Source organism: Narcine bancroftii, chromosome 4, assembly GCF_036971445.1.
Source record: "Narcine bancroftii isolate sNarBan1 chromosome 4, sNarBan1.hap1, whole genome shotgun sequence".
Lineage (NCBI taxonomy): Eukaryota > Metazoa > Chordata > Chondrichthyes > Torpediniformes > Narcinidae > Narcine > Narcine bancroftii.
The window spans coordinates 74739903-74754315 of NC_091472.1; the positions used below are offsets into that span (position 1 = coordinate 74739903).

General features: G+C 42.0%; 1 protein-coding gene across 6 annotated transcripts in view; it reads left to right on the forward strand.

The window, feature by feature from the left end:
• Window positions 1–14413, forward strand: part of LOC138760692 (synaptojanin-2-like) — a 203460-nt gene that overhangs the window by 108850 nt on the left and 80197 nt on the right. For all 6 annotated transcript variants that reach the window (XR_011355814.1, XM_069931634.1, XM_069931636.1 and 3 more), the window contains exons 7-9: window positions 9005–9101; window positions 11637–11809; window positions 14110–14191. Coding sequence is in view for 5 of the 6 variants with exons in the window: in XM_069931634.1 (XP_069787735.1) it covers window positions 9005–9101; window positions 11637–11809; window positions 14110–14191 (352 nt within the window). In the remaining variant the exon portion in view is untranslated. The remainder of the gene's footprint in view (window positions 1–9004; window positions 9102–11636; window positions 11810–14109; window positions 14192–14413) is intronic.

The following is a 14413-nucleotide window of genomic DNA, read 5'->3' on the forward strand; positions in this document are numbered from 1 at the left end:
ACAGTCTCAAGATTTGGGGTAGTAGATTTCGGACAGAGATGAGGAAAAATAGTTTTTCCCGGAGAATAGTGAATGTTTGGAATTCTCTAACCAAGGAAGTGGTTGAGGCTGCCTCATTAAATATATTTAAAATTTGGTTAGATAAATTTTTACATGATAGAGGAATTAGGGGATATGGGGAGAAGGCAGGTAGGTGGAGTTAGGTCATAAATTATATCAGCCATGATCGTATTGAATGGCGGAGCAGGCTCGATGGGCCATTTTTGGCCTACTCCTGTTCCTACTTCCTATGTTCCTATTGTCAATGGTCCACTTAACCACCCTCACCTCACCCCCCCCCCCCAACATCTTCCCTTTCTGTTCTCAGTCCTGAAATAATTTTGATCTGAAATGTTGACTCTTGCTTTCTATCAATGGTACCTGACCCACTGAGCTCCTCGAGCAATGTTTCACTGACTTAGTTTGATGTACATTACAATTATTCGCAGTTCACCAACCAGGTTATGTTCTGTCTGTACAGGTGAGCAGCTGCATTCCAGAGCTGTACCAGTCTGCTCATGCGTTCTTCCTGTATGACTCTTTGGATTTCTAGGCAGTAGTTTATTTTCATTTTAATTGTTCTTCTCCAAACTCTATGTATCCTGTTTCTTTGAAGTGCTTCAGTTTGGATTCCTTGCTCCTGTGGAATCAGTTTAAATGATTTTTAATGTTGTCTTGAGTATAATTAATAGCCTGGACACTGGGAGCTCTTCCTTTCTTCATGAAATCACTAACAAGTTGAGCTATTGGGCAAAGGACACCAATCAAATGTTTCATCGAGAGCTGGCATCTTTAAAGGTCCCCTGCCCAGTGTAGATGCTGCAATGGGAATTCAAACTACAATACTCTGCCATTCACACACTAACAAAATAGATTTCACTCTGATGATGGGTAACTTAATATCAGGAACATATTCCTCAATGAGACATTTTTAAATGAAGAAAGTATTTTATATGACTTTATGGTGTATACACAGTGCCCTCCATAATGTTTGGGGCAGACACTTTTTTTTTTCCTTTCTTTGCCCCTGTGCTCCACAGTTTTATATTTGTAATCAATCTATTCACATTTTTTTTTTAATTATTAGTTTAAAACCACAGAATAAAACATATTCAGGGAATATCTAAAACATAAACCTCAACAGGGGTGCCTATTACTTTAAAGTCTCTTATTGAGACCTTAAGGAGAAGGGAATGTCAGAGATTCATTTAAATATTAACACCCATATTTTGTAAATAAGGGCTCTATATCTTCCAAAATATATAATATTTGTCTCTTAAATTATAAGTAATTTTCTCAAGTGGTAAACAACTCCAGATTTCAGCATGCCATCTTTCTATACCCAAATCCATATCAAACTTCCAAGTTATGGCAATACATTTTCTTGCTATTGCTAAAGCAATTTGAACAAACTTCTTTTGAAACATATTCAATTTTCAACTTAGGTTCAATATTCTTAATATCACTCAATAAAAATAACATTGGGAATTTAATCCCCATTATTCGTTCCAATAATTTACCCATTTCTAACCAAAAAGGTTTAACATTAGGACACTGGCAAGTAGAATGCAAAAATGTACCAATTTCCTGTCCTAGTCTAAAACGTAAATCCGAAAGAGTTTGATTCAATTTTTAAAATTTATATGGTGTTAATTATAACTGAAGAATAAAATTATATTGCACTTTTCTATATCTCACATTTATTGTACTTTTCATATTTCTCTACATATCCCAATCCAATCTCGTTCATCTATTTGTTTATTCAAATCTACTTCCCATCTTTGTCAGAATTATGAAGCCCTATTTTTCAGGCTTTCTTTTGTATTAACTTATACACCATTGAAATAAATTTCTTTATATTTCCATTACGTAACAATAAATCTAATTCTGTCTCTACTGGTCTTGACCATAATTTTCACGTAAAAATTTTATAACTTGATGATATCAAAATCTAGTATTTTCAGATATTTTGAACAACTTCATTCTATTAAAAGAAATAAATGTCCCTGCTTCAGAGACATCTTCTATCTTCTTAACTTCTTGACACTGCCAAATCTTTAAAAAATTATTTTCTACGGAAAATGGAATCAATTTATTCTTAAATAATAGTGTTTTTCCAGATGATAATTCTCTTCCCCAAATTTCTTTATCAACCTTATTCCAAAGCTCAATTAAATGCTTCAATATAGGAGTCTGTAGCATCTACTCCGGTAGAGTTACTAAATGAATGCACATACACAAGGTTTGTCAGCAAAGACTGTTGATTCGAGTTTGCTCCCCCACTTTTGAATCCCTCCTGGTCCGGGCTCCGCTGGACCGAGGGGTGAGGTCATCACATGCTTGCTGCCAATCTGCAGGGCTGGTGTGTTTAAAAGGCAATAGATTGGGAGATGGGGAAGTGCAGAGAGACCTAGGGGTTCTTGTGCACCAGTCACTGAAGGTGAGCATACAGGTACAGCAGGCGGTTAAAAAGGCAAATGGTATATTGACCTTCATATCAAGAGGGTTTGAGTATAGGAATAAGGATACCTTACTGCAGCTGTACAGAGCCTTGGTGAGACCCCACCTGGAGTATTATGTGCAGTTTTTGTTGCCTTATCTGAAGAAGGATGTTCTTGCAATGGAGGGAGTGCAAAGGCGATTCACCAGGCTGATACCTGGAATGGCAGGAATAACTTATGAGGAAAGATTGCGCAATTTGGGATTGTACTCGCTGGAGTTTAGAAGATTGAGAGGGGATCTCATAGAGACCTATAAAATTCTGGCAGGACTGGACAGAATGGATGCGGAAGGGATGTTTCCAATAGTGGGGGAGTCCAGAACCCAGGGCCATGGTTCAAGGATAATAGGCAAACCATTTAGGACTGAGATGAGGAGGAATTTCTTTACCCAGAGGGTGGTGAATCTGTGGAATTCATTGCCACAGAGAGCAGTTGAGACAGGTTCATTGAATATATTTAAGAGGGAATTAGACATATTTCTTCAATATAAGGGAATTAGGGGTTACAGAGAGAAGGCGGGGACGGGGTACTGAACTTTAAGATCAGCCATGATCTCATTGAATGGTGGAGAAGGCTCGAAGGGCCGAATGACCTACTCCTGCTCCTATCTTCTATGTTTCTATGTTTCTAAGTTAACACGGTGGTAGCCCCGTGCCTTCTAGAAAGAGGCATAACAGTGCTGCTACTCAACTCGCAGTGCTGGATGCATGTGGTTCATTGCTCGGGTGAGTGAGCAGCAACCTGGCCCGCTGCTTCGTGTGTCTGCTAGGTGAGCCGTCACGGCGATGGTTTGCAGTACTGCGCTACACGCCCACTATACGGCTGCTCGGCCCGCTACACTACCCCTCACCTTGAACCATCGCCCCAAACAAATTAACTGGCTGCATGTGCCTTAGGCAGACACCCTTGTCTCCTGGGCTGGGGGCAGTGAATAAGGGAAGTAGGAACCACACATGCAGGTTTGATTATGTGCACACTAAACAGTTGCAAATGCCCCCCCCCCACCCCATGTAAACACAAACCCATTCCTCTTAGCCACGCAGAAAGAGCCATCACAATGGTGCTCTTGGGGCTTGTCTGCACATAAAGACAAAGTCAGTGTCGAGGAGAGGTGGAGGCACGTGCTGTTTAGGGATGCCGTGCCAGTTGTTTGGAATAGGTTTTCTTATTTCAGCATTGTTGTTAAGTCGCTGAAGTACGTCCAGGTCAGAGAAACAGGACTTGGATGAGAAGTGAACATCACCTGGAACCGAGAGAACCAAACCATAAACCATGTTTGGACAATGCGGCATGTCTTCCTTGAGGGTAGTGTGCACTCCCAGTAGAATGGTAACTCATCAATCCAATTTGGTCCGGTGAGTCGGGCTTTGAGTGTGGACTTGAGTTGTCAGTGGAAATGTTCCACAAGACCATTGGACTGTGGATGGTATGCTGTGGTATGATGCAGTTGTGTGCCACAAAAGCACGCAAGGGTAGTCCATAACGCAGAAGTTAATTGCACTCCGCGGTGTGAAATGATGTGTGTCAGGACACCAAATCTCGAGATCCAATTGGCAATGAATGCTTTGGTGCATGTCTCAGTGTCACTGGATGGCAATGGGGTGGCCTCTGGCCAGTGCTATGAATGTCAGGATGTATCTCATGTTCTGAGATACTGGCAATGGTCTAACCAGGTCTATATGCACATGTTGAAAATGCAAGTGTACCGCCGGGAAAGGTTGGAGAGGTGCCTTGTATGCTGTTGAATTTTTGAAGTTTGGCTGGGGGGTATATGTCCAGGCCCACTGCACAACGTCTTTCTTAAATCAATGCCATAAATATTTAGTTGCCCTGAGCTTCACTGTTGGAATGAGACAAGTTGTGAATTTTGTCAAATAGACGTCGTCTCCAAGATGCTGGAATCATCAGCCTGGGGGTAGCCCAAAGACATGTCACAAAGCAGAGTTGGCCCATCTAGTTGTGGTGCCACCTGTTGTATGTCCAGGTTCATAATGGTGGTACTGTATGCCTGAACATTGGGATCCATGGCCTGTGCATTGGCCAAGTCAAAAATATCAACATCACCCTGGATATGATGCACTGTTGGTTTGGATAGCAGATTGTTTTTTCCCTGGGCCATGATGCACATCTGTTGTGAATTCAGAAATGTTCGACAAGTGGGATTGCTGCCTGGCCAAGCGCAGGTCAGATATTTTGCTGAAGGCAAAAGTAAGAGGCATATAGTCCATAAAAGTGGTGAAATAGCAACCCTCCAAAACATATCGGAAGTGTCGTGTGGCCAGGTACAACGGCAACAGCTCTTGATCAAATGTGCTGTATTTCATTTCCGATGGCCATAGGTGGTGGCTAAAGAAAGCCAGGGGTTGGCAGTGGCCATTGATGGACTGTTCAAGAACTGCGCCCATCATCGTGTCTGAGGTGTCAGTGGTGAGTGCTAGGGCGGCGGTGGGATTAGGATGCACGAGCGTTGCTCAGAATGTCTTTGGCATTTGTGAATGCCAGCTCTGCCTCTGTGGTCCAAATAACTTCCTTGCACTTTGTGGTGAAGAGCTGAAATAGTGGTCAAAGAACGTCAGTGGCTGCCGGGATGAAATGGTGATTAGAAATTCACCATGCCCAAGAACTTCTGCATTCCTTTAACCTTAGAAAGCACGGACTGTGTCCACTTTGGTGGATAAGGGAAAGACATCTTCAGCCGTGATCTTGTGCCCCAGGAAATTGATGGTTGACCTGCCAAACTTGCATTTGTTAGGGTGATCTTGCTCATTTTGACTGATGATGAGGTTGTCATCTAAGTATATGTGTGAATTCTAAATCCTTGCCCAAAGCGAATTAAGCTGCTGGAACATTTGAGCAGCATTCTTCAACCCAAATGGCATCCGAAAAGAATAATAATTGCCGTTTTGGGAATTCATCCACATGCACTGGGATTTTATGCCATTCCTTGATGAAATCAGCTTTGGAGAAAACATAGCAATTGTGCAGATGGGCAGCAAAATCTTGTATGTGAGGAATGGGGCATCTGTCAGGCGTAGTTATATATTTGAGCCTGCGGTAGTTACCGCAGGGTCTCCAACCATCGGTGTTCTTGGGTACCATGTGTAATGGTGATGCCCAAGGACTGTTGTAATGTCGAATGATACCCAATTCCTCCATGGTAGTAAATTCTACCTTGGCCTATTGTAGCTGTGGGAGATGACGAGCCCTGGCATAAATCGACAGGCCTGAGGAATCAATGTAGTGGGACACACCGTGGGCCGTTGTGGAGGAATTAAAATTAAGAGTGAGCACACCAGGAAATTCATTGAGCAGGACAGCATAGAAGTCTTTGTGCAGGGTGCGCACCCCAAGCTGGGAAATTCATCTGTTGGTGCTTATCAACGGACATGTTTTAAAAGTGGTGGCATTAACTAATTTCCTCTGCTTCACTTCGACCAGCAGGTCATGGGATCTTAAAAAATCTGCACCCAAAATGGGCTGCACGATGGAAGCCAAAATATAATCCCAATGGAACATCGCCTCAAGTTTGTGATATTGGAAAGTGTTCTTCATAGAGCTTCAGCCACTCAGTTCTAAATTCAGCTATCTTAATCGTGGTGTGTCGTGAGCCAAAGCTGGGAATGCAAGTCCTGTTTGCGATTTGAAGAGCAAAAATCTATCATTTAAGCATACCTGTGTCTGCGAGAAACTTGCGCTTACAAGCGTCACCTTGAAGATATGGGAGGCCAGTACTTGTGCCAGCTGCCGAGGCCACTACTGGCAGCAGGCCCTTTCTTTTCCCGACCCTTTTTTGTGGTAGCTACATGGAGGTACGCATCTATGGGAATTTTTCCACCAACAGCGATGGTAAAAACACCATCCTCGGGGCCCGTCGGTACGTTCCTCCTTTTTTGTTTGAACCACGGACATGGGTGGTGAGCAGGACACAGGAGATATAACCACCAAGAATACGGGCTATATGTGGGCAGACTCTTGTGCTGACATACATCTGTCAGCCTCCTGGGCCATGTCATGGGGACAGCAGAAATCCATGTTCGCTATTGGTATGGAGACGTGACCTGGGAGTTTCGACAGGAATAGAGTCACAAGAATGACCGTCTGCTAACGTGAGCATCTCATTCATCAGATCGAATTGCCTGGTCAATTCCAGTGTGTCCAGGAGGAACTGGCGGAACCTGGGATATTATAACCATATAACAATTACTGTATGGAAACAGGCCATCTCGGCCCCTCTAGTCTGTACTGATTTAAGTGATCTGGGGGGGGGGTGTGCAATAAATTCACTCACTTTAGCTGCTGTAGTGGTGTCCAACACCCCGACAACGTGCCAAAACTTCATGTCCTCAGCTGTTATGCCATGAAGACGAAACTGGGTTTCGGCCTAATTAAGCCATACCCGAGATTGGTGGGTCCAAATAGGAGGCAAGTGAACTCTTACTGTGTTAACTGAAGCTGTGACAGCATCTGCTGCTGCTGTATCCATGGCGACTGTAGATTCATGCTTCAGCTGAATCTTGTAGTCGGGGTCACCTATTGTACTAAATGAATGCACATACACAAGGTTAGTAAGCAAAGACTGTTTATTCGAGTTTGCTCCCCCCTTTTGTATTCCTCGCGGTCCGGGCTCCACGGAACCGGGGGTGATGTCACCACGTGCTTGCCGCCAATCTGTGGGGCTGGCATGTTTAAGGTAAACATGGTGGTAGCCCCATGCCTTCGAGAAAGAGGCAGAACAGTGCCACTACTCAGCTTGCAGCACTGCATGCACGCGGTTCCTTAGGTGAGTGAGCAACGATCCGGCCTGCAGCTCCACGCGTCCGCTGGGTGAGCCGTCACGACAACAGTTCACAGTACTGCACTATGCGCCCACTACACGGCCGTGCAGCCCACTACAAGTCTCTCTATTCATTGTTAACAACCCTACATTCTATTTGTAAATAAAATCTTGTGGGTTTGGTTCTCCTATTGCACCAAGTTCTAAATATATACCCAAGCTATAATTTTATTTAAATCATCCACTACATTAACGAAATGCAACTAGACAGCTTTATAATAATTCATAAAAGTAGGGAGCTGCAAACCTCCTAAAATCATAATTCTAAATTAATCTATTCACATGTGATTAAAGTGCACATTCCAGATTTTATTAAAGGTTATTTGTCAACATTTTGGTTTGACCAAGTAGAAATTACAGCACATTTTATGCATAGTTACCCATTTCAGGGCACCATAATGTTTGGGACATTTGGCTTCACAGGTGTTTGTGAGTACTCAGGTATGTTTAATTGCTTCATTGGTGTAGGTATAAGAGAGCTAGGCTTGCTTCTAAGCTTTTTGGTCACCTTTGGAGTATGTAGATGGTATTTTTTTAACATGAAGACCAGAGTTGTACCAATGAAAGTAAAGAGGCTGAAAAGCGAGAATAAAACAATAAGAGACATCACCCAAAATTTAGGATGACCAAAATCAACTGTTTGGAATATCATTAAGAAGAAAACATACTGGTGAGCTCAGTAATTACAAAGTGACTGGCATGCTAATGAAGACCTCCAGTGCTGTTATTAGAAGAATTATCATAATGAAGAAAAATCCCCAAATACCTGTCCGACAGATCAGAAACAGAAGGTAGGTGAGGGTGTGTCAATGACCACTATCTGCAGAAGACGTCATGAATAAAAATACAAAGGCTACACTGCAAGATGCATACCACTAGTTGATGGCCAGATTTCAGTTTGCAAGAAGTATTTCGAAGAGCTTGCAAAATTCTAGAAAAAAGGTCTTGTGGACAGATGAGACCAGGATCAACCTGTATCAGAGTGATGACAAGAGCAAAGTTTGGAGGCGCAAAGTTCCAAAGCATACCACCTCATCTGTGTTGGGGGTGTTATGGCCTGGCCATGTGTGGCTGCCACAGGAACTGGTGCACTTATCTTCATTGATGATGTAACTGCTGATAGCAGCAGCAAAATGAATTCTGATGTGTATAGAAACATCTTATCTGCTCAAATTTGAGCAAATGCTTCCAAATTCATTGGACAGCACTTCATCCTACAGCAAAACAATGATCCCAAACAGACTGCTAAAGCAACAAAGGAGTTTTTGAAAGCTAAAAACTGGAAAATTCTTGAATATCCAAGTAACTCACCCAATCTATATCCAATTGGGTATGCCTTCCATATGCTGAAGAGAAAACTTCACAGGACAAGCCCCCAAAATGAGCAGGAGCTGAAGATGGCTTCAGTAGAGGCCTGGTAGAGCATCACCAGAGAAGATACTCAGCACCTGGTGATGTCTATGAATCACAGGCTTCAAGTAAGGGATAGGCAACAAAGTACTAAACATGACTACTTTAATAAACGTACCATTGCTATGTACCAAGTTTCTTTTTCCAAACCTTATGGAGGACATTGCACATGGTTATTAAAACTTGGAGTCAATAAAATTGTCCCATTTAATTTTCTCAGGCATTTGATGTTGCTGCAAGCGCAGTATGGAGATCAAGTCATTGTCAATCTGTTGAGAATTAAAGGAGGAGAGGAAGTCCTCAGCAGGGCTTATAAGGTATGGCCACGATCAAAGGAAATTCACACATGGTGGGCACATTGTACATTTCTGGATGATGTAGGGATGATTGTCCATCACGATTGAATCATCACTCTGTCGTCCATTCCCCACTCCAATGTCACTGTTTGTCTATAGTTTCCTCAGTTCTAGTTAAATGCTCAATCTGACTGTGTTTGGACCAGTTTTTCATTATTGCCATGGTATTGTAACCACAAGGCAATTTGTATCTAAATTCCACCATACATCTGTTACAGCCTGTGCTTTTGCACATAAACATTCCAAACATGCCCTAATCTTCTTAGCAATTTGAGAATGAGTGTTGATCTGAACTATTAATCCACTTGTGCCTCCGGGAATGTTGTGGGAAGGGGGCAGGAAGGTGAGTGATTAATCAGTATTGTTAGAGGTTTTGTGTGATCTTGATGTACTGTTCTCCTGCCACTGGGTTGTGAGTTTGAACCTCATTCTAATGGGTAGGAAGTTATAGTCTTGGCTTGCCGGATCATCCAAATAGCTCGAGCCTGTCAGTAAACCAATGTCCATTTCCCCGGAATCTTCAGAACTCATTTCTTTATCGTTACCTTTAATTGGAAATGCATTTTCATGGCTTTACACAAACTCATTTGAAAATTCTGAGCAACTGACATCTCCCCCAGATTTTCTTCTCTGCACCCTTCAGATGAAAGGTTAAATTGATGCGGCAGCTTTTAAAAAAAGTCAATAAACATGGGACAAACTTACACTTTTATTGGCTGGTACACATCTGGTGAAGCTCAAGATCTATAGCTTGAACATGAATGTCATGCAGATTTAAACATTACTGCTTCTGGAAAATATCATTCCCGTCTGATTCCTCAGTGGGGAGAGTGTTGGTCTTGGAATTGCATGATCTGCTACTGGAATCTGCCAACGTGCAAGTTCTAGAATTAGATAGCTACAACGCAAAACACAAGAAGGGCTTTTTTTTCTAATTTAAGTGAAATATCTGAAGGGCTTCAATGCATGTGATTGAATAGCAGGATGGAGGCACATGCATTAATTTGGTTATATATGATGGTCACAAAGCAAAATATAATTCTGTTGTTTTGCACTGTTGTTCATCTCAATGAAATGAATATTACATTATTTAAGTGTAATTAACCTCATAATTAATATTGGGTAAATCACTATTATGAATTCATATAAATGAACCAGGCCATTAAACCATCTTAGCTTTTATAGTAAAATGGAAACGTATTTCCTAGATTAGTCGTGTCCTTTGTTTTTAGGAGACGGGCCAGGTTTGCAATCAAAGGCACTTGCAAAAACCTCTCAAAAGAATCTGGATTTATTTTCATTATACAAAACCAACAAGTGATGTTTTAATGGAAGGGTATCAATCAACATAGTTTCTGTCTTCCCAGCACTACCTGTGCCCTCTTTGGTTTTCCCAGCATTGTCCCGTCTTCAGATTTCCAAGATGTGCACTACATCTCTCATAGAGTTCAAAACCACCAGAATGAACTTCTGATTGAGCAGGCCCAATCATTAATTACTAAATGTTTAGCAGGATCCTGTGGAGCTCCCAGGGCAGGGGAATATGTTAAGGCAATAGCAGAGGTTTAAGACAAGGGGGAGAGGAATTGAAAAAAAATTTTTTTTCATGTAAATTATGGTGAGTCTGGAATGTATGTGACCAGGGCAAGATGTAGATTCGAAGCAGGTCTCTGGATGTCTCATCCCTGGTTCTATGCTGTCAAGTTACCAGTCAGCAAAGAATGAAAAGAGGCATTGATAGAATAGAAAGTCAACATTTTTTCCTCATTATAATGGTGTGTAAAAAAAAAAAAAAAAAATGGCATGGATTTACAGTGAAAACAGAAGAATTGGAGCCGGAGGAGGTCATCTGGCCTGTTGAGTTAAACAAGAAAGATTGTAGATACTGGGTTGAGAAATGTACTGGAGAAACACAGCAGGTCATGCAGAATCCAAAGAGCAACCAACGTTTCAGGCCCGAGTCATCTGTCAAAGGCTCAGACCCGAAACATTGGTAATCTTTTACTTTCTACATCATGTGGCCTGCCTGTTGAACCTACTCTGCAATTCAATTTGTGGCTTATCTGACCAGCTCCATTTACTTGCTTGTAAACTATAACCTTTAATTCCCCAACTATTCAAAAATATATTGCTGTGTCTGAAATGCACCCAGTGAGGGAGCCTCTTCTGCTTTGTGGGGTAGAGAATCCCTCATATTTGACTGCTCTTTGGGTAAAGCAGTTCTTCCTCATGTCTCTGAAGGAGATTTGAGGGGCATGTTTTTTTTTAACACAGCAAGTGATTGGTGTTTGCGACCAGAGGAGGCGGTGTGATGAAATTGAACACATGTTTAAGAGACATTCAGCCACTTGGGTAGGGAAGGAGCAGAGGTTTGCTGGATCTTGTGAGGGCAAATGAGATTCGTGAGGGTGAGCAAGCAGGTTGTCATGGAAGCGGAGGACTGAAGGACCACATTCGGTGCTGCACCTCTCTGACTCTGCCTCTCTTTCTGGTTAGAAGCTGATGTGGGCCTCTCTCCATGCAGCCGGCACACCAATGATAAACTTTGATTATTATCACTGCGTAAAGAGTGGGAAAATGGAGAAGCTGCATTCACTGCTGCAGCCTTGGCTGCAGGATCACTGGGAGCACTTCGGCTTCTTCACCACTGGAGAGCGAGCCCACTGTTGGTGAGTCTTTTGGTCTCATTTCACTTCCATATACAGGTGAAATTATAAAACGTGATCAACTATGTGAAATATTCTTTTTTTCTGCAATATTTTATTGGCTATTTAATTAGGCCAACTAAATGAATCCAACAAATACTCTGCTCTCAAAACAACTTGAATGGTGTGACATGCAATGGAAATGTGTCAATGCAGCAGTAAAATGCTTGTTGCAACTTAATGAGCAGAAACATTGCCTGCTGGTGAAGCAACCAGAGGAAAAATGGTTGGATGTGCTGCCTTGATGGTACATCATTTAGCATCTGACTAGTTTTTTATTTGCTAGTCGCTGCACATCTTGGAAATGAGAGGAGTTTTAGAAGTCTGAATCCCTTATCCAGAGGGTGTACATTTCAGTACAAATAATTGCACCATCACTCAGAGGGACTAGAAGAAAAGTACATGTGGGATGGGAAAAACCTCAAACTACTGAGGACTTGGTGTTAAAGAGCAAAAGAGTCAGAGTTTTGCAGAACAGTAACAGATCCTTTGGTGTAATATACAGAACAAGATGACCTCCTAAGCTAGTTCCATTTGCCTGTATTCAGCCCATTTCCCCTCCCCCCAAAACCTTCTCAATCCATGTTCCTGTTTGATTCTCTTTCAAGCTTTGTAATTGTACCTGTCTCTACCATTTCCTTTAGCACACACCTACTACCATCTGCCTGGAAAAAGGCACCCCTCAGGTCACTTTAAAATCTTTTGCCCTCGCCTTAAATCTCTACCATTCAATTTTAGACTGCCCAATCCTGAGAAAAAAGACTATGACTAGTTACTTTATCCATGGCCCTTTATATATCTCAATAAGGTCATCTCTTATCCTCCTACACTCTATAGAAAAAAGGCCCAGTCTTAAACATTAAGATCCATCTCCCACTCAGCCCCACTCCCCTGCCTTCTCTCCTTAACTCTTGATCCCTGACTATTTAGATACTTATCATTCTCAGCCCTAAATGCACCTAATGACTTGACCTCCATAGATTCTGATGATAGCAAATTCCAGATGATCACCATTCTCTAGTTAAAGAAATCCCTCTGCATCTCTGTTTTAAATATGTACCATTCAATCCTGAAATTGTGCCTTCTTGACCTAAACTCCCCTATTAGGGGAAACATCTGCCTCATCTAATCTGACCAGATCTTTCAATTTGAAATATTTCTTTGAGGTTTCCCCTCATTCTTTTGAACTCCAAGAACTACAGCAGTGGTTCTCGACCTTCTTTCCACTCACGTACCACTTTAAGTAATCCCTCTGTGATTAGTAAGGGATTGCTTAAGGTGGTATGTGGGTGGAAAGTTTGAAACCACTGTTTTAATTCTACCTAATTGATTCGTTATGTGCACGGCTTCATAACTCCAAAGAAAATGGGCCAATGACAATTTTTCTCAAGCAAAATATTTCAGTAACAATTGGGTCAACCTTCCCTTCCTTTCCACATACCACCTTAAGCAATCCCTTACTAATCACAGAGGGATTACTTAAAGTGGTACGTGAGTGGGAAGAAAAATGTTGAGAACCACTGGACTACAGTCTAAGAGCTGTCAAATATTTCTCAAATGCTAATCCCTTCATTCCAGGAATCATTCTTGTGAATCTCCTCTGAACCCCCTCCAATGCCAGGATGACATACAATAGTTCAAATGTGTTCTTGTTAACATGATGTCTCAACCTCTGTACATAGTATGCTTGTTGATGAAGGGAAGCATGCCAAACACCATTATTGCCCCTGTTTACTCGTGTTGTGACTTTCAGGGAAATATGTGTACCTTTGGTCTCGCTGTTCCACAATACTCTCCAGGGCCCTACCATTTTCTTTTCAAGTCCTGTCCCAATTTGACTTGCCAAAATCCATCACCATACACTTATCTGAGTAACTAAAAGCATGAATGAGGGATCAACAGCAATAAACTAAAGCAGAGTTAGACGACAACATGATTGTAGTGATGGAAAACAGCTGAATGATGGCACAGAGGTGGTTGGCAGTTCGTTGTGACTTTGAATCTTGTGACAGCCCAGTTCATCCATTGATACTTGATTGATTGGAGTCAGAGTGTGCACACAACTGTATGTGGTGAGTACTGAAGGCAGTGACTTAGATTTGCCAATGCATTGTTGGGATTCTGCATGAGATCCTGATGTACCACTGATTCAATTTTCCTGTTTTGTGGGTCATTGAAGTTTACAATATAAAGACTGAATTTTATCTGTTCCACATTACAGAAAGTAAAGGCCCTGGATTCTGATGTTTACTGTGTTTTTAAAGTTTTCAGACTGGAGTTTTCCGAACAAATTGTCTTGATTGCCTGGATCGAACCAATAGTGTCCAGTCCTATGTCGGCTTGGAGGTAACCACTTTAATTTAATTTAAATTTTAATGATACAGCGCAGCAGAAAACCCTTTCTGGCTCATGCAACCCGTTCCAGCCAATTAACTGATCGACACTGTATGCCTTTTGAATGTGGGAGGAAACTGGAGCACCCAGAGGAAACCTACACAGGTCACATGGAAAATGTACTGACAGCACTGTATTTGATCTGGGCAGCTGGCTCTAATTGCTCTACCCTAA